The 21,478-nt window shown below is 34.6% G+C and overlaps 1 protein-coding gene across 2 annotated transcripts in view; it reads left to right on the top strand.

Moving 5' to 3' along the window:
* The window catches only part of LOC575215 (contactin-associated protein-like 2), a 54,758-nt gene that overhangs the window by 19,036 nt on the left and 14,244 nt on the right, over positions 1-21,478 (top strand). For both annotated transcript variants that reach the window (XM_030973234.1, XM_030973233.1), the window contains exons 3-12: positions 26-225; positions 2,726-2,867; positions 3,507-3,716; positions 4,345-4,526; positions 12,312-12,598; positions 14,818-14,966; positions 15,657-15,806; positions 18,372-18,540; positions 19,201-19,307; positions 20,846-20,953. In XM_030973234.1, coding sequence (XP_030829094.1) covers positions 26-225; positions 2,726-2,867; positions 3,507-3,716; positions 4,345-4,526; positions 12,312-12,598; positions 14,818-14,966; positions 15,657-15,806; positions 18,372-18,540; positions 19,201-19,307; positions 20,846-20,953 — 1,704 coding nt within the window. The remainder of the gene's footprint in view (positions 1-25; positions 226-2,725; positions 2,868-3,506; positions 3,717-4,344; positions 4,527-12,311; positions 12,599-14,817; positions 14,967-15,656; positions 15,807-18,371; positions 18,541-19,200; positions 19,308-20,845; positions 20,954-21,478) is intronic.

The raw sequence follows: 21,478 nt of genomic DNA, 5'->3' as shown, positions 1-21,478 counted from the left end.
TCCTATTTGCTCTCCTGTCTGACAGGCGATGGTGGATGGACAGCCAACCCAAACGACGAGGACTCGGCGCCAAGTCTGACGATAGACCTGGGACACAGGGCCAGGGTAGTTGCCGTGGCAACGCAAGGTCGATACAACAGCAATGAGTTTGTGAAAGCTTTTAAGTTGGCGTACGGTGATGATGGAGAAAATTGGGTCTTTGCCCTAGAAAACCAAGCGGAAAAGGTAAGAGCCATACCTTCATGACTGACATATTAATTGTCATGCATGCAAATAATCAGCACTGTGTTTTAATTAGAAAATTCTAAATCATTTTGTTAGAGAGTAAATGTGTCGATACGTACGATACACCTGAATTACTCAAGTTTTAATTGTTATGAATTAGATAACTTGAAGGTTCAACAAGTGATTTAATGAAAGGCAAAATACAGGATTATAGAACTTTAAAATTTCATTTCAAATGCGTACCTGTAATCATTTAAGAACCATGCCCAAAAATGATTTAATAGATAGATTTGTAACAGTGTAAAGCTACAAGCTGAGTTTTAAAAAATTGTTTTAATGCTTAAACATATAACACGAAAAGTAAATCATAATTTGTCATAACCTCAGTTAAATATTATGAGAAATAATTAGACATGAGATCTAACACTGTCCCATGGACAGTTTCAAATATAACCTGATATTGAAATTAGGAACACTTGTGTATGGGCACATTCTAAGAGTCTTTACAATGATCACACTTGTTGGTTAAATGGCACTGTATGGTTAAGGATTAAATTAGACACTGGACAAAATATCATTTCCTGTCTACTTGTATCTGAAGATGTAATGGTTTTCGATTTTTTTTTTCTCCCTTAAATCATATATTTTTGTACATGATTCACTCTCCTCTTCAAGTCCACAAGTCTTGAATGTAGTTTCATAACTCTATGATCAACCTGTACATGTAGGGCCCATTCATCTATTTTTTAATTGATATCAGTTGGTTGGCAGTTTTTTAATCAAATGGTTGTTCACTTTTAATCCAATTTTTTTATAGACTCATATATGAGCCTTAATAATTAATTCAACGCTCTGCATGACCGATTCTAGCTGGAATTCTATTTCCCCGCTAAAAAAGTGGCAGATGGTTTGAAAGCGGGATGATAGTAGGAGTTAGTAAAGATACAGGTAGAGTGGTTTGATATAAACAGGGATGGTAATAAAGAGTGAGAGAACCTGTTTAAGCAGAATATATCATGTTTGCAAATATATATTGTCTGTAAAACAATGCCAGATTTTATCTTCCGAGCATGGAGGATAAAAAGTTTGCATAAAGTATGTGATTGTTAAAAAAAAAATAAAAAAAAAATCTGTTTGAAAGGAGGATTCATTTAGAGCAGTGATTAATACAATGATTCTACTTTTTTGCCAGTGCTCATCTCTCTCAACTCTCATGACTAACAGATTATGACAATAAGTATGGTGATGAAAGCATTGACATTTCAAATATGCAATGTTCTTGGCAGCAAATTTCACATTTGCATTTTATACCTTAATACATATGCACATGTAAATTTTTCTTCTGTTGTAAACGTGAAAGCAGCCATTTCTTGCCAGGATGATAATTTCAATTGCCTATTCCTACTCTCTAAAAGATGATTTATTTGCCTTACTATTTGACCAAAGCCCTGACAAAGTTTGACAGAAGCCCTGTCCATTTACACAAATATTGCGATACATCTCAAAGTACAAGTATGAAAATGTGATTGTGTATGGGGATTGAAGAACCAATTTCTTGACCACCATTCATATTGCACTGTAATACCACGGTATTTAGGTTTGTCTTCTGAATACCCAATATTGCAATATCAAATCTTCACAAGTTCGTCATTACTTCTCACACAAGTTTGTGTGCCATGAATGGTTGATAACTCTTATCTCTGTAACAATTGAATATCAGCTTTCTTGGAAAATGATAGTCCAAAAGTTTACAACTTTTTTTAAAGGTTCCTTTAAAGTTTAAGGAAAGCAGGAAAAAAACAGAGGAATAGGTTTTTGAACATTTAAACAATATTGGATGAATATGAAGAAAATAATTTTCACGTATTTGTCACTGTGATGTATTACCAGACAACTCTTTCACTGTTCCCTGCTTACCCCCAAAAAATAGATAATAAATTCATTAAATTTATTTTGATGACATTTCGTAATTCTACTGAGTAGGATTTTTTGTTGTTGATTGGATTACGGTACATATAACATGCAATCCGCAATATTACTAAGTACAGCCCAAAGGCAAAATATACTGGGAGAGAACAGAAAAATAATATTTTAGTGGACAACAAATTGGACAGTTGTCCCCAGTTACGTTACAGTTGAATGACCAAATAACCAATTTGACACACCAACACAGTCAGTGAATAATGATCTCAATTTTCAAATACTCACATCTCTCTTGTGTAGTTTATTTAATTTTGTTTGAACAATCTATTTTTATTATTTTTTGGTTGGCTTCCATCAAAGCTTCATCGTTGGATTGCCCTTTTAATAACCAAATCTCCTACAATGTATGTTGAAGGTTCATAATTATGTACCAATGCTCATGCATACAGCATATATATGCAGGATTAAAAGTACATTGTTTCGAGGTCAGAATTTATAGAACTAACTTGTAAACTCCTAATACACTCAACAATATTGTACTTATTTCATGTGGTATCTTTTTTTCACCTTGATGTAGACTTTCCAAGCCAACGCCAACAGTGATGATGTCATAAAGACGACGTTACCAGAACCCGTGGAAGGCCGTTATATTCGCTTCATGCCAACAAGCTATGAAAGCATGATTTCGATGAGGGTAGAACTATATGGATGTTTAATGGGTACGTACATGTAGCTCAATTTTCCTCTATGGCATTCAATCTGACCGAGTGTATAAAGATATTTATGTATTGTGATATTGAATTTTGATTCTGAGCATCACAATAAACCTTTGTTGATATTTATATTCAATTTCTTTATTTTTGTGAGGTGCTCAAAGAATATTTTTTTGAAATTTATTACATTTTGGGGGAAATTCATACTCGCATGTAGTGTTAATAGGCAAATGTACTATACATGTACAGTATGTGTGTAAATTAAAAATTATATTTCTGTGTAAATATTCTGTCTTTCAACATAATACAGAAGTTATTCATTCTTTTTAATGTTATTTTTTAACTTGTTACCATTTATATTTGGGCGATTTCAGTGTGATGCATCCCAGACGACACGTCATATTTTTCCATATATTTCATCCATGAACAAAAAATCTCTTGATTTGAATATGACTCTGTTGGAATTGAATTGAATTGACTGCTAGTAGTGATATCAGATATCACCATTTATCAATGATTATATTAATAGATTTTTCATATGTGGCAAAAAGACTATAGGACACATTGCGTAGAATCATCTATTTGCATGATTCATGATTTGTGGTGGAAATGCACATTATATACCTGTCTTTCCCCAATATACAGACGCCCACAGTGCATCATTTGATGGATCTAACTACCTAAGATGGGATCTGAGTCCTGCTAGCGAAACGTTGAATCTGGAAGAGGAGTTGATTGATATCCAGTTCTTAACCGTTGAGCCGACTGGAATCCTCCTGTCAGCCGATGGTACACAGGGAGACTTCATCATGATTGCCATGGACGATGGAAAATTGAATCTCACTCTTAATCTAGGTAGGTGTGGTAGGATTTCAACTTCTTCTTCTTCTTCTCTTTCTTCTTTCTGCTTCTTCAGCTTTTTCTTCTTGTGTATTTCTCCTTCTTATTCTTTCTTCATTCTGTTTCTCCAGCTTCTTCTTTTTTTGTATTTCTTCTTCTTCTTTTATTTCTTCTTCTTCTTCTTCTTCTTCTTCTTCTTCTTCTTCTTCTTCTTCATTTCTATTTCTTCTCCTTCTCCTCTTTCTCTTCTTATCTTTCTCCCCTTCTCTCTTGATCCTGTCTTTTCTTCTTCTTCTTCTCCTCTGCCTTTTCTCTTCTCCTCCTTTCTCTTTTTCTTCCTTTCCTTTTCATCTTGAATATTTTGATCAGATATTCACTGCCTTTTTCTAGTAAAAAATGTCCAATTTCTGTGATGTTGTTGACTGGAAATGTATGGCCATTAATAGATAAACAATCACTGCATACACCTGTACGGCATATGACCAAATTAAGGGCAAAATCCATTACTTTTTAGATCATTTGCAAATGTCATTTTGCATTAATGTGTTTCAAGATTATAGTTAACCATTCAATCTTCACATGTGATTTCCCCAGAAATTAATCGTCCTTTCTTTACCAATACCATTTGATCCTGTACATGTAGGTAGTAACAGCTTATACAATGACGGCTTATTTACCATGGAGGTTGGAAGTCTCCTGGATGACGGACACTGGCATAGCATGAGATACATGAGGGTTGATCATGAAATCACTCTTCAGCTCGACGGCTTGAAGGTCAGAGGTGAACTCTCCAGTGACTTTGCCAAACTGGATCTAGACAGAGAGGTAAGATTGATCACTACATCTTGCTATTCTCTATAGTTCATTGATGCTATACTTTAAATAATTTGATTTAATTGATTTGTTTTATTGTCTAAATAAATGAAAATTCTTTTTTCACATGGTTACAAAGTATATATGATATCAAGTATAAATCAATTGAACAAACTTCAATTACTTCAAATTTAAATTCTGTTGAAGCCTTTCGCTGCTTTTACTGATGTAATCCACCTAATTTGAAAATAATTTCATATTATTAAGATATATGAGAGAAAACATACACTCGTCTACCAAGATATATAATTACAAACATGAGATTATCCAAGAAATTGAAGTGTACTCCTCAGAAGCTTCTAAATAGTTAGAACAGTTTTCTGATTACACAACAATGTTCTTATGATAATGCAATGAGAAAATTGTCATTGTCTAGTAAGTAAAAATTGTTATGATTCAGATTGGCCTCTTCAGGAAGTCACTCTTTTAATGAAGCCTAATGTTGTAATGATAATCCAAGATTTTTTGTCTACACGATTTACTCACATCCTACTCATTTGTATTTAATTTTTTTTGTGTGTGTGTATTCATTTGTTTTGCTTTGTTTTTGGTGACGGAATAGAAACATATAGAAAACATATTTGCAATAATTTCATTTAGGGTGGTGAATGTAAAATTGAAAATTTTCTTTAGGGAAAATATAATTTTTTTCCTCCAATTTTGTTGTTGAGTGCAGGGCAAATGGGAAGAGAGCTTGTAAGATACGTCACAGATTTGCCATTTGTGTTTGATTGATCGCACCTTCAAAATTGCATAACTTTTTAATTTGTTATCGATTTTTGCTCAAATTTTCAATGACGGGTTTCTCCCATGTTTCTGCTTCTATTAAAACCAACTGAATATTATGTCTTAATGATGTACCATCATTGTAAATATGAACGATTGAAAGAGGAAAAATAAATGAATTGAATTGAATTGAATTGAATTGAATTGAATTGAATATTAGGGTGGACTTCCCCTTTAATAAAGACAAGCATTTTCCTTAGTAGCTACACTATGTTATCCCGCCCTTATTAAAGGTATAGACAAGATTTGGAAAAGCCCCCCTCTCAAAAAATGAAATGGAAGCTCTTATTACCAATCATGTGAAAGAATATGTTTTGACCGATACGTGATGATACAAATTTTGCCGGGAAACCGCCTACTAAATGATATATTTGGTAAATTATCATATAGGTTGAAGTATTGCCATCTAAATCTTTGAAAGCAATATTTTTATCAATATTAAATGGATATTTGCACCCAAAACCCTTGAACCGCAATTTCATCACTACCGGTCGATATCTTTAAAGGGATCCGGTAACTTTGTCTCAGATTCTGAAACAAAATTCTGGATTTAGCTCATGATGCAATGATAATTATAAACCTTTAGGTCAGTCAGGAACCCCATGACTTTTACAAGCCGATCGCCTGTCTGATTATCAATTTATTTATTTTTTATTTATTATAGTTTTATTTTAACAGGGTGGTCTCATTCAAGTTCATTTCTGAGCCTGCTCTCCCAGAGAGCCCTGTATTCACATAAAAAACATGTACAATAATAACATGAATTCAAAACATACATACAAAGGTAAAATATACATGGTATATACAATAATTAAACATGGGTAACGAAAAACACGCATTAACAATAAATTATAAGGAAAAAAAAATACAACTATCAAATTGAAAAAACTAGATGAATGAAATGTAATAAATAAAGGTCAAATTAACGTGAAAATATGTTTACAAGGGAAACTGAAAGGTTTTGACATTCTTTTTAAAACTTTGCAGCGACTTACAATTTTTAATATGATAGGGTAATTTATTGTATATTTTAGCTCCTGAAACCGCTAAGGTTTTCGTTTTAAAATTTGTTTTACACTTTGGAATGAATAATGGACTGTTTAAAGCATAACGAGTAGAATATAATATCGGTCTTTTACTTATACATGGATTAAGATATGGTGGTGATAGGTCGTTTATGATTTTAAAAATCAAGATGCATTTCTGATATTTAATTCTTTCCTCTAATGACCGCCATTTCAATTTACTCATTAAAACATTTTGGGGTGTAAAATATTCGGCACGAAGAACTAATCGTGCATATCTATTTTGTAATTTTTGCAACTTTGTTAGATTTTGTTTCGAAGTATTCCCCCATACTGAATTACAGTAGTTTAAATGCGGTAGGATAAGAGAATAGTATAATGTAATAAGATTCTTGCGGGAAATATAATTGCGTATACGTCTAATGCAGGCAATCGTACCCGATACTTTCTTAACAACTTCTTTTACATGTAACGACCATGTTAAGCTTTTGTCTAGTGTTACACCTAGATATTTCATACTTTCGACTGAGTCGAGTACATTGTCACTGTAACGAATACAAATATTATTATTTTGAATTTTTCTTTTGGAACCAAATAGTATTGTTTTGGTTTTATTTGCATTTAAAAACAGTCCATTGTATTTTAGCCATTTCAAGATACGGGTAAAATCTTTTTGGAGATTGTATTCACAAACTTTATAATCCTTTCCATGATGAAATATTGCCGTGTCATCTGCATATAAGGAAATCTTTGTCTTAGAATGGAGTTGCAGGTTACAAATATCATTCACATAGAGGCAGAAAATTAATGGCCCCAGTATTGATCCTTGTGGAATTCCTGATTTCACAGTTAGAAAATTACTCTTAGTCCCTTGCAAGAATACACATTGTTGCCTATTAGATAGATAGGATTCGAACCACTCAAGTTCAACTCCCCCAATACCATACAATAACATTTTCTTAATAATCAATGGGTGTGGTATAACGTCGAACGCCTTTTTCAGGTCAAGAAAAATGGCTCCAGTGACCAGACCTTTGTCCATATTGTCAAGTATACCTTCGACTATTTCAGTCAAGCATGTTAGAGTTGAATGCCCTGGTCTAAAACCTGATTGCCGTTCACTTAACAAAGAATGTTTGTTTAAGTAAGAGTATATCTGATTGTGAACTGCTTTTTCAAATATCTTTGACATTGTGGGGAGAGTGGAAATAGGTCGGTAGTTAGTTAATTCCATTTTGTTTCCACCTTTATGAATAGGGGTTATTTTAGCAACTTTAAAGTCATGAGGAACGTACCCTTTCGACAATGAACAATTGAACAATACTGTTAAGACTCTAACAATATGTGGGGCAGCTATTTTAAGTAGCTTTGGAGGAAGATCATCAATACCAACTGCTTTTGAAACATCAAGCTTGAGTAGTTCTTTTAATACAAAACATTCCTCGATCTCTGTAAATTTGAATTCATGTGCTGTTTGCGGTAATGTTTGCAATGTATTTATATTGAGATGAGAATCATTCGCTCCTGTTAGTTGGCTTTGAATATTATTGAAACTTTCATTAAACAATTCTGCTACTTTTTCTTTGTCTACTACAATTTGGTCATTTACAAGAATTTTATGATCAGAATTGGCATCTTTCTTTGGGAGTAAGTCTTTGAGTACTTTCCAGGATTTTTTCATATCATTACCATTTTCAATGCAAAGATTCTTATAATATTGTTTCTTTAACTTCTTGTTCAGTACATTTGCCCTATTTCTGAATTCTTTAAACTTTTCCCAGTAGTCTGTAGTTTTGTGTTTATCAAATTTGCATTTAAAATAATTCCTATCTCTTGCAATACATAAATATTCGTTGGTAATCCAAGGTGACCCCCTAGAACGTTTTCTTACTGTGACATACGGTGCATGAAGATCACAAATGTCTTTGAATTTACATTTGAAAATATTCCACATATTCTCAACATTGTGATTGTTTAAGTACAAATTATCCCAGTTTATATCTTTAACATCATTTTTGAAAGAATTTTCATTAAAGTTTCTAAATGAACGGTAGGTACTCACAGAACATATAGAGGGCGGTGGTTTTTCTTTCAATACAAGGTATATCAATAAATGATCACTTAGACCGATAGACCGTGTGCCACTCTCCAGTGATTTCAAATTATTTGACACAAGAATTAGATCAATAAGGGTTGTACTATTAACGGTTATACGTGTCGGGGTCCTTATCAGCTGAGACAAATGCATATTGTCACTCAGATCATGTATCTGCTTTGAAAGATTATTCTGAGTTAACATATTACAATTTAAATCACCTAATATTACAATATCATTTGATAACATACATATATTTTCTAAATTAATTTCTAAGTTATTGAAAAAAGCACTTCTACTGTTAGGTGGACGATATACAACTCCAAGATACTTTGGTTTGTGATTGTGTAGTCTTATCTCTAGCCACATAATTTCTAACTCACGGTCTTCAAGATCAGGTCGTCTAATATATGATATATTTTTTTGTATAAAACATCCAACTCCTCCTCCCTTTTCGTCTCTATCTAGTCTTTCAAAATGATACCCATCAATTTGTAACAATGAATTACAAATGTTTTCACTTAGCCATGTTTCTGACAAGGTCAGAATTTCGTACGGATTTTCTTTCAAATATAATTGCAGATCATCCACCTTATTTCTAAGACTACGAATATTTAAATGTGCAATTTTCAATCCTTTACCCTTTGGAAAGTCATTTATAGAGGTACAGGTATTCGTACTTAAGTCAATGTCTATATCAACAGAATTTGTATGGTTCAAGCTCACATTTCTATCTTTTACTATATCCTCAACATTCCAAAGCGGCATTTCTAGGAAAATACATTTGGTACATTGCCAATTGTGAAACTGTTCAGTTTTATCATCATATTGTTTGGAAGATACATCTCCACATGAAATATGTATCCATTGGTTACATTTAGTACAAAGTAGCGCTTTTTGATTACACTTTACGGGTTTCTCACATATATTACAAGGAAAGACATTGACCATGGTTAAAATGATGAAATAGGACCAAAAAAAAAAAAAAAAAAAAAAAAAAAACTTGAAATATAAATACAATTAATTTGAAATTTGAAATAACGTTCGTCTCCTTCTCAATTAAATTGAATATAACGCTTGAAATTCTCAACATGAGCCAAGCTGGCATTAATTTGGGATAATTTTGATCTCTAATAATACCTCCATTTTGTTACAAAGAGTAAATTGTTTCGAAATGGCAAACAGGTACATACAAGTTCATGAGTAATTTCTCCAGCACCACCATCTGTGGGTGGAGGCTCAAACACTCAGTTCAAATTATATAGCAGAATTTCTCATATATACGCTCAGTTTGTCTAAGTCTCTCTCTCTTGTGACATTCACTCTTCCTTTTCCTTCTTTCAGTTTAATGCAGATACGTCCATCTTGTGTCCATGTCTTATCAATGATTTTCTTGAATTTGTTTCTAACCTTCCAGAGTAGTTCTTTCCGCTTCTTAGTGAGGCTTTCATTGATGTAGACATGGTGATTATTCTCATCGCTAAGATTCTTTAGCTTGAATCGTGCACTGTAGACTTGCTCTCGGGTGCGATAGCTATTGAATTTAACGATGATATTCCTGGGTGTGTGGCTATAGTTGGTCGTCCCGATGCGCGGTTTCGTCGATCCGTCGCTTTGGGGTTTCTGCTGCCCAAGTCGATGACTACGTTCGACGTCATCCATCTTGATATCGACACCGAGGTCCTCCTTGCAGAGTTGTATGATTCTGGAATCGGTATTCTCATTCATCCTCTCAGGTACACCACTTATCACAAGGCATGTACGTCTGGAGTACTGCTCAGCATCATCATTAACTTCCTTTAATTCGTCTATTTCCTTTCTCATCGCCGCCATCACATCCCCTTGATTTGCAGAATTAAATTCCAACGAGTCCAAAACTTCTTGACAAATTGACTCCTTTAAATCATTCAGAAGCTTTCCTTGAATTGTTCGAGTGAGCTGATTCACAAATTCGTCGTCTTTGAGAAGACTTTCTAATACTTGCCGAATGGCTGAATTGAGTTCAGCATCGGGCTCTACGGAAGTAGATTCTGGCGCCGCGGGGCTTCGTAGCTTGGTCACGTGATCTCCCGATGCGTGAATTGGCGCCGGTTTACCGGGTTCCTTTGTACCGCCCGATACATCAGCGGGAGCTGGTGGGCTCTCCACGGCGCCTTGGGTAGGGACAATGGTTGGGTGTGTCCCGTTGTTTGCTGCAGCTTCTCGTCTCGGCTTTCCTGATCTTGTAGGCATTTTTACTGATGTTTTGCTGGTAAATCAAGGGTTTTGGGTCCAATTTCTACAAGCGGTAGTCCATGTAACGATAAACAGTTCTTGTTTTCGAGGTTTTCGAGGTAATATTTCCAGTATAGCTCAGTTTAGCTCATTGTTGGAGAGAGCTAGGTCATAACACGTCCGCTCATCACGCCGATCAGTTATCCCTATCAAGATATTTATGATTGGAATTACAAATTTTGAAAAACGTTTGCCTGACGGTTTTCATAACACTACAGTCTATTGGGGAAAACGAGTATGGTAAAACCGGTCACTCAAAGATTTTTACTTTTTTGAGGCACTTCTTGATCATTTTGAAGCGCAATTTTTTTAGGGCTTCAATATTACACCATATCACAGACACTGATAACACGTAGGGCCGTGTATCTCAGATTTAACATTGTTAAACGATCCCTTTAAGGATGGCTTACGTGCAGCATTTTTACGATAGTAATCATTTCCTCATGCCATCAGTGCTTTCAAATCTTTACCCCATCCAACATTACCATGTTCCAAATGAAGGGAAATGTCTGTGAAAGGCAATGAACTGCAAAAGTTTGGATCAAGATATCATTCCACACTCTGTAAACCCCTTCCTGTTTTGCTGGCATGAAATCCATGTTCCTGACTCCCGATGAAACACGCCTCCTAAAATTCCAGACGACGATCTGCGTCGAAGGGAAATGCATTTAGCGTGTTGCATTAGAACTTAATCAGGCCTGGCCTGGCTGGCTGTAACATTCTCACCGTTCTTACTAAGTTGTTCAATATTTAATGACTTTCACAAATGATTCATATAAATACATCTGGAGTGTGTTTCTCCTTCCATTTGATCTCTGCAGAGAGTATGTAGACCAAAAATATGGCACTTTTTTAATTATTATTTTTATCATTATTACAGAGCTGCCAACCATTCCGTTTTTCCTCCAAATTACGGTATTATGTTTTTTTCTTCATAAAATACTCTTCTTTTTTTAAAAATTTATATTTAAATTTTTTTTTTTTTTTTTTCTTACCGCACGTCAAACAACTACCCTAAATGGTGATTTGATCACAAATTCAATAGAAAACTGAATTTAAAACATACTTGAAAAAATAAATATTCTCAAAAAGAATGAAATGCAGATAATTCCAAAATAACCTCCAAAAAAAATTCCTGCTTGTATGGAAAAAACAGCATGATGAATGAACATTTCTGCATTGGAAGTGTGTCGCGCGTGGTTGTAAGTTTCGTTTTTATGAATTCCTTTTTTTTTTTGCCATCATGATTCCTTTTTTTGGTCGCACATGGTTGGCAGCTCTGTTATTATCATAATTATCTTAATTATTATTATTACTGCTACTGTTACTATTATTATTTATTAGAATAAAGTAATTACAATGTTTTTATGTTTTACAGTTTAGTCGGATGATTTATAAATACAATTAGCTTCCCAAAAGTAATTTATTTATTTTGTATAAAGTATGGCGCAGTTTTGCGAAAGCACTACCGGTTGTTAAAACTATTAAAGCATTAAATCATTTCTTCCATTAGATTATTTTAATTCCAAGTAATTCTTTGAATGCATTTCCATGCAGATGACAATTGGCGGTGCATCAGACAAGGCCAAACGTCTGCACAGAATTAAGCAGAACTTTAAAGGTTGTCTGCAGAATGTGCGTATCAGTAACACGGTGAACCCATCTCTCCTGGGCATCGCTCTAGACTTCATATCAGAGGTGGAGATAGGAGGAAGACGAGCATTCTCATCGGTCGGTGAATTCCATGCCGGCTGTACCAGCCTAGATACGACCTCGTTGACCTTCCCGACGGAGGACTCGTATCTCAAGTGGACCATTTTTACCTCCAATAACAACAACTTCACGTAAGTCAATTCAATATATCAGTGTAAATCGACACTCAGACTGTAAATATTGTATGTGTGTGTGTGCTATTGATTATGCATTTTTTTTTTAGTACATGTACTTGTGTCTGATATGAATGGTGTAATATCCTAGTGAAATGGAAATTCTATTATCATTGTGAATTTGTATTAGTTATAAGATGTTTGTGATATCTTTTACTGTATCTTGTGATAATCCTTTCACATGAATACATACATGTAGATATTTATGTAATTCTTACAAAATTTATATTAATGGGTTGAATTATGTGGAATTATGTGAAATTATTTCAGATTGCTAACAATTAGTCACTGTTTTTCTGTCTTTCCCAGTTAGAATCATGAACAGACATTTTTGGTAGTTTTTCAGTCTCATCAGCTCCTTTGATTAGGCAACTAGATATTGGCGCTTTATAAATACCTGGATTGGATTGGATTAGATTAGATTGGATTAAATAGAATTCAACACAAGGAAACATGATATTCTAAGTCATTTAATAAATGACCTTATCAAAACAAGGACAAAGTTGTGATTTTATTCATATCCCAGTCCTGTCAGTCCTTTGTACTTTAATCCAGTTAGCGGTCATGGCCAACAACTTTGGAAGCACTGAATTACCATAACATGTCCTCACCATAGTAATGGGTAATTAATAGCACCCAGGGGCCTCATCCTTAGCGGAGTGATTTGATTAGAGTAATTTGTGTCCTAATGCTGCCAGACCTGGCTCTTGTAAAACAATCTTCATACCGGTATATCACAATTAATACTAAGTGGAAATGAATTATGATATTAATCTCCAGGAAGAACTTCCATTTTTTCATCTGTCAAGGGAAGGCAAGATGTTAAATATGATTTAATTTCTATTTACTCCTCTTCAATGTAGGATCTCAATCCTTACCTTCTCCTTTTCATTTTCTTTTCCTTTAAGAGTTCAACATATGTCTTTTTGTTGTTTCCTTGGAATTTCCCTGATTTTCTGTATTGTTTTTTTATGAAATATTTTCATTCAGGATGTTTTAATAGTGTGTGATTGGATAGGCTAATGTTTCATATTACTCTTCCACACCTCCATATTTTGGCATAATTTTAGCCACAATATTAAGGTTATGCACATTTTTTATTGAAGTCAATTGGGTAGAAAATTATATCCTCTTAATTTGGGAATATTATTATACATTTGAAGCTTGAACAGAACCCCTTGAAAATTGATATGCCTGCAATTTTAGAGATAATGTTTATTTAGCCATTTATTCAGGGTGTACTGGTTTTTTTTCCATTGTACCGGTATATACATTTGTATATTCTGTATTAGACTTTGTTTCTGAATTTAAAATTCACACTTTCACAGATAAGCTTCAATGCATATTGATAAGTCACAAATATAAGATGTACTGTACATGTACATGTAATAGGAAAAACAGATTTATCGATCTGAGCAAATGACCCACACTCATTATAGGTTCTATGAACCATGCATTGGTGGTAATTGCTCTGCAGTCATTTTCCCACTCTAACAGTCTAACTAAATTCCAAACTTCAACCTAGGAACAGACACTAATGCTACCCCCCCCCCCCCCAACCCTGACCCGCAAACCTACAGTTGTTACCTAAAACAAAGGTGCAACCCTAATGTAAATCTAATCTTAAACAAAATATGTCCTGAACAAATGTTGGTTCACCACATTACATGTATGGTCTATTAAAATTGTTGAGGCTCTTTGAAGGAAATTTACTTGTAGACAACTAGACATACATGAAGAGGCATTAAAACAAAATTTTAAAATCACAAAATCCATGACCTTGAGCAATTTGAAAAACTTCAGTAAGTCTGTCAAATCAATCATTAGTTATTGATATATATCCTGTACAGATTTGATAGTAAAATACCGGTATGTGTAGTTAAAACTATTTTCTTCATTATTATACTTTATGCCATCCTATCCCCCTCTCTCTCTCTCTCTCTCTCTCTCTAAGTACCATATTGATTGACTTTGGCGATCATGCTGTTCCACACACAACCTTCGGCTCCTAGCCATCTCTATTAGCACCACTCCCAGTTCTTTCACTCCTCTCTCTTCTAACAATTTCTGCAGACTGTCCATCCAAAGTATCCTCCTTCTTCCCCTACTCCTCCTTCCCACAATTTCCCCATCCTATCATATAAGGTAATTGACATCAAAATTGGTTTTGTCCACAGGGTGCATTTACGATTCCGTACCTTTGACGATGACTCACTGATGCTGTACAATGAACAGGGCTCTAACCAGTTTATTGCGTTAGGTGTTCGGGACTCCAGGTTTGTGGTCATCATCAAAAACGGCGGCGATACTATCGACATACCGGCTGGTAAGTGTGTTGACTACAATGTTTGGGCCAGATATTAAATTCATGAAGAGGGTAATGCAATTAGGTGTAGTAGATAAACAAGACTTCCTGTTCCTTTTGATGAGAAAGTTATAATCTTGGGTGCCATTTTTTAGGGCCATAGCCTGATTTCAGACCCTGGTACCTCCCCATTTCAGTCTTTGTTGAGCCTTTTTCAGGTTTTAGGACAAATAAGGAACTCAACATGTCTCAGTTTCTTATCAGGTTTTTTGTGTGAAACCAACTGGTATCTCCCAATATAACAAATGATGGATACAATGAGTGAGATGTAATTTTAGTTATTGCTTAATAAGAAGATTCAAGTACTATAGTTTGTGAATTAAAGATATTGCTGTGTTTACCACCATGAAAGACTGTCCTGTGCTAAATAGATTTTTGTGATTACTTTCCTAATCTGATTCATGGGTTAGAATATTTTATTACATTAATGAGTGACTTTCGTCACTAGAAATTGTGATGATGATCCCAAATGGTGGATTAAATTTTCCTTTTTGTAATTGTATGTTGATTACTAATTAACTTCAACTCTTTGTTTGTAACCTTGTGATTCCTTGTGTTTGTTACTTGTATTGATGAAAATCCACAATCATGGATTCTATATCAATAAATTGACTTGATTTGACTCGATATATCTTCTTTGTTTTTACCCAGCTGTGTATGTCAATGATGGTCTATGGCACAGGTCAAGGGTCGAGGTCGCTTCAGGTCAAGTCCACATCACTATAGATGACACCAAACAGACAACTTCATTCAACACTGGATTTGTTTCTACATCTACAGAGTTTTATATTGGTGGGACCAGTAAGTCACATTTATTCATTTCTACTTGTTCTAATTATGGACTTGTGAGTTTGTAATTTTGCCTCTGCAGTTATCGTGATTCCTTGATTTACCTTCATGCTTTCAAGTTGGAATTATCCATGTATTTTTTTGTGTATTTCAGTTGTCACATTTTTTGTAAAACAATTAATTTATATACAATTATTAACCGTATCAGACATCTGAGCAGGGCAATTTTTAAATGTTATTGCCCTCAAGGTTTAATGGATAAGCCAACAAAAACTACAGGCGAAAAAAAATATTATTGACCGCTCAGAAAAGTCTGTAGGATTTTGTGTGTAATTTGCCAGTCAATAATATTATACAGTAAACCAATGAACAAATATTATTGCCCGATCTGAAAAATCATCGGCAAAATGTGTGTTAAATGAGTTGGGCAATAATGTAGAGCCAATTGTAATTTTCATTGCGCATCTATTAAGCGTATGAGAAAATGCGCACTTTGCGCGCACTCTATTGTGACGTAATAATCACACCCAAGGCAAACTGTTTGTCAATATTACTTAATTATTGTTGATTGAATATTTTGTATTTGATTTTTTGAGATATGCAGAACCTTCTGCTTTAAAAAAAAGATCCTTCATGACTCAAATGAAAAGCCATGGTTTGTAAAAATTAGCAAATATTAGCCATACTGTTTTGTTTTTGTTTCTATTTAAATCACGCCTCTTGGGCTATTACTCGGTTTTCAATTATATCTATGTATTTTTTGTTGTATTTCAGTGGTCACATTTTATGTAAAACAATTATATTATATAGTATTATTGTTGATTGAATATTTTGTATTTGATTTTTCGATATATGCAGAAACATCTGTTTTTAAAAAAAGATCCCTTGTGACTCAAATGAAAACCCATGGTTTGTAAAATTAGCAAATATTAGCCATACTGTTTTGTTTTTGTTTCTTTTTATATCAAAGCCTCTCGGTCTATTACCCGGTTTTCAATGATATCTATGTATTTTTTTTTTGTATTTCAGTGGTCAAACTTTATGTAAAACAATTACCGGTATATTATATAGTATTATTGGTGATTGAATATTTTGTATTTGATTTTTTGATATACAATGTATGCAGAAACATCTGCTTTTAAAAAAAGATCCTTTGTGACTCAAATGAAAACCCATGGTTTGTAAAATAAGCAAATATTACCCATACTGTTTTTTTTTCTTCTATTAAAATCAACGCCTCTCGGTCTATTACTAGGGGTATTTATACTCGTGGAGGTGTTGGGGTACATGTATATAGTGGTGATTCTCTATCCAAGGGTCGATGGTTTGATTCCCTGTTGAGCACTAACGTTCTTTGGTTTAATCCACATTTGCCACTCTCCAATCCATTGAATATCACAAACATAACTCAAGTTATCGAATGGAAACCAGATTCGCATATTTAATGAGCTATGACCTTTGACCTTCATACTCCGAAATTGAACTTAGGCTGTGTTTTGATACCATGTACCTTCATATCAAATTTCATTAAAATCCGTCAAACATTACTAAAGTTATCGATCGGAAACCAGATGTGTATTTTTTCGCATATTTAATGAGGTATGACCTTTGACCTTTGACCTACATACTAGAGATATTTATACTTGTGGAGGTGTTGGGGTATATAGTGGTGATTCTCTATCCAAAGGTTGATGGTTTGATTCCCTGTTGAGCACTAACGTTCTTTGGTTTAATCCACATTTGCCACTCTCCAACCCAGTGTAAACGGATACTAGTACCTTGCAATTGCAGGGGTAATAATTGCAGGAAGAGCAGGAATAATACTGGGACCCGTTTCACAAAGCCTTCTTTCAATGACAAATGACAAAAATCAGGTGACAAATCTGCTGATAACCAATCAGAAGCAAGGATTTCACTGGCTTATAACAAAAACTGTCATTTGTCACTGTTTTGTGAAGTGGAGCCAAGATGTGTCTACACTTGGTTTATAGTCAGACCCAATTATTAATTCAATCACTATTGTAACCCCTGATCAAATGGTGTGGGAAAAATGCTTTTTCATTACACAATTTTGTTGTTTGTATATCTGTTTATATGCTACTAAGGATTTAATTAGATTTTTTTGTAATTGGTTTGTTGTGACAATGGAGTTCTATACAATATTTCCAGCAAACATGATTAGAACACTTTTATTGATCTTACTACTGCTCGATTTGATGTCCTCGTATCTCATTGAGTGATTTCAAGTTGGGTGTTTAGGGCTGGTGTTAGTTTTTAATAAACACGAACACCAGCCCTAAACACCGAAATGGAAATCAGCTGGTGTTAAGGCTTTGACCTCTGAATATCGTCAACTTCCGATAGCTAGTGAAATCGATTTTTCAAAGTTGTCGTCTGCTGAACTGACCTGTTGTGGCTGGTGTTAATATTTTACGTACAAATGTCCTATTCACTAACACTAGCCCCTTGGGATTAAGCACATGTTGCAAATTTTTAGCTCGATTTAAGAGCTCTTGACTGCTCTCAACAATGACACTAACACCGAACTTCAAATCACTCCTTGAATATCCTCTGTAGTGTTACCCAGCGGAATAGACACAGCGTACCTACCAGGGTTCCGTGGGTGCATCAGTGAGATCCATCTTCAGGACATCACTGTGGACATTGCTAGTCTGGAATCTACCACCACACCATCAGGCGTCATCAAGAATGACATCCAGGTCGATACCTGCGCTCTCTTTGACTGGTAAGTGTACGTGTGGTGATGTTATAATTATGATAATAATGATAATAATAATGACGATGATAATATGTGAGATTTGTAAGGCACCGAATCCACTGTTCAAAGCGCATTTTTGAAACAAAACAAACTAGGATATCACATAAGGGAATCTGCAATATTAACAAAGGAATAGAACATTTAAAAAAAAGGACTGACAATTAGTTATATGAAGAATTAAGCAGTTTTAAGATTATTTTTAAACACTTCTGCTGATCTGCTAATATAAATCTCTCAAAGGAGAGCATTCCACAGCAAATGCCCTCTTCATTTTCTTTGACTGTTAACCCACAGAGTGCCAGATGATATCTTTAAAATTATTGAGGTTATTGTTGTTAATGTAAATTCATACTTCCTCTACATGTTATATTAATGTGATACAATTGTAAAATATCTAATGAGTTTTACATGTGCACAAATTAACTAGTGGCTGTTAACTATATGCATGTGTTCTAAAAATAAACTGTTGTCGGATTGATTTGGAAGTTCCTAGCATTATATGCTAGAACCTATTTTGAAGAACTATTCAGTATTCTGTTTATTCATCAATTTCTCTCCAAACGCTTATTGAATAAAGATAACAATCTAGATTTCTGTCACCGGTTTTCTGTTCTGTTTGATGTGTAGGTGTAGCCCAAACCCTTGCGAACACGGCAGTGTGTGCTCTTCAGAATGGCATACCTTTGTATGTGATTGCTATGGAACAGAATATTCTGGAGCAGTATGTCACACAAGTAAGTATAAAAGCAGGACCCTGTTTCACAAAGCTTTTTTTCAATGACAAGTTACACAAATCAGTGACAAATCTGCTGATAACCAATCAGAAGCAAGGATTTCAGTAGCTTATAACAGAGACTGCCATTTTTCACTGATGACAAGTTTTGTGAAACAGGTCCCTGGACCCTTTTTCATAAAGCTTGTTATCAATAACAAGTTACAATGACTGTTATAAGCTACTGAAATCATGGCATTTGGTTGGCTGAGAGCAACTTTAGCATAGAAATTTAGTATTTGTTATTGATAATAAGTTTTTATGAAACAGGGCCCATACTCTTCCTTCATGTTGTGATGAAGCAGGGTGGTTGTATTTGATAGGGTATACCTCCAGCAGTATAAAAGGGGTGATTCAGTATAAGAACAGCCAAAATAACTTCCTTTGTAGTTCATCAAGAATTGACATGCTCCTCTTTTCAGTTGTCATGCATAATGTGATCTCAGGCATTTTTCAATAAATCGTCTGTTTCAGAGCCAGAAGTGTGTTTACTCACACACGTCAACACAAAGTTCATGCCCTTCTGACTCTGAACAGCTAAAGTGTGATATCTTTGCTTAAAATTCTGTGAGGTAGCTTGTAAAAATAGCTATGTGTGGTAGAATTTTATAAAAATGTGAATTAGAAAAACTAATATGATAAGAAACTCCTTGTCCTGGAAAGATTAGCATGTAAATGATCTCATCGAAGGAACCATATGCATGATATTCAATAAATATTCTTATAAGCTAATTTATTTCAATATGCATGGGACTGTAGTTAGTTCTATTAGGGAATATCCCAGTTGACCGAAGCTCAAGAGTCAGAAGACCTATGAGGCCTAAAGTCAAAAGAAAGACAAATTTAATGAGATAAGAAAAAAATTAAAGCACACAAAGTCAAGAACCATTTCATTTTCAACTAAAGAGAACAGACCAACATGTACATGGTGCATGTAGCATTCAATGCATGGGAAATCAAATGGATTATTTTTACATTGTTTGATCAGACATGGACTTGGTTATGTGTGCATCATCTCTGACAGCATGGCCTTTGGCTTACCATTGACTCTGCACATGAATGCTCCATGAGTTTCCAGTGCATGATAAATGACAGTGCCTTGCAATGGTAAAATGACCTGGGGAGTGTTTCACAAATACTAAGAATGACTTTAAGTTGGACTTAACTATGGCAGGCCATTCATGCCACTGTGTGCTTTCACCATTTACTGGCATTTGTCTTTCAAAGGATGTACATGTACATCATGGTCACAAATCTACATAATTTACATATTTTTATTATTCATTAATGAAGGAAAACATAATATCTAAAGATCATAATGGTGAGAGCAAACAGTGGCATGAACAGTCTGCCATACTGTCCAACTTTAATAAAGTAAATCTTAGTCCCTGTGAAACACCCCCCAGAATGAAGATATTTCATGGATATATCCGTTCACCGTGTGATTTTGTTACAAATAATATGCATGTGTTGATCGTTCCATTCCATACCATCACTCAGGTAATAATGAACAGCTCTGTGTTAATCAACTCATACCCGGAGAAACAGTCATTGATACAGACGGCAGTGGTCCTATCACACCTCTATCAGTACGCTGTGCCATCGAAGGTAATGTTCGGCATCAATCATTTCTCTCTTTGCATATATTTACATCTTTAATATTACATTATGTAATGCCCAGGTCACGCCAAAGCGTCGAGCCCATGCGTTTCCATTTCAATGTGAGAACCCAGGAGGAACAAGCTGACGTCGATCTGGGTATTCATGATTTGAATTGGATCCGGAGTGACATTGATATAGCTATGCTGTGTTTCCCATGTGTTTAGAGGAAACGGATCTACAACGCATAGGCCCGAGAAAATTTCAAATTCCCACTGCATTTCTCCTCATTGGACCGGTATCGAGACGGTATCAAATTGACATTGAGATTCAAACCAAGAATGCATTGCCGGGTAGAAACGCATGGCTTTAGAAATAGAGGAACAAACTGACATAAAAATTAAAAAGTTTTGGTGTGACCTAGGCATAAGGTGTTATGATTGTGAATGTATGATTATACTTAATTCCTATTAAAAAAGGAAAAATTATCAAACTTTCATGCACAGTACACAACTATATTAAAATAGTACATAT

This window comes from Strongylocentrotus purpuratus, unplaced genomic scaffold (assembly GCF_000002235.5).
Source record: "Strongylocentrotus purpuratus isolate Spur 01 unplaced genomic scaffold, Spur_5.0 spur5_scaffold_6, whole genome shotgun sequence".
Lineage (NCBI taxonomy): Eukaryota > Metazoa > Echinodermata > Echinoidea > Camarodonta > Strongylocentrotidae > Strongylocentrotus > Strongylocentrotus purpuratus.
This window is presented reverse-complemented; position numbering and strand designations above follow the sequence as displayed.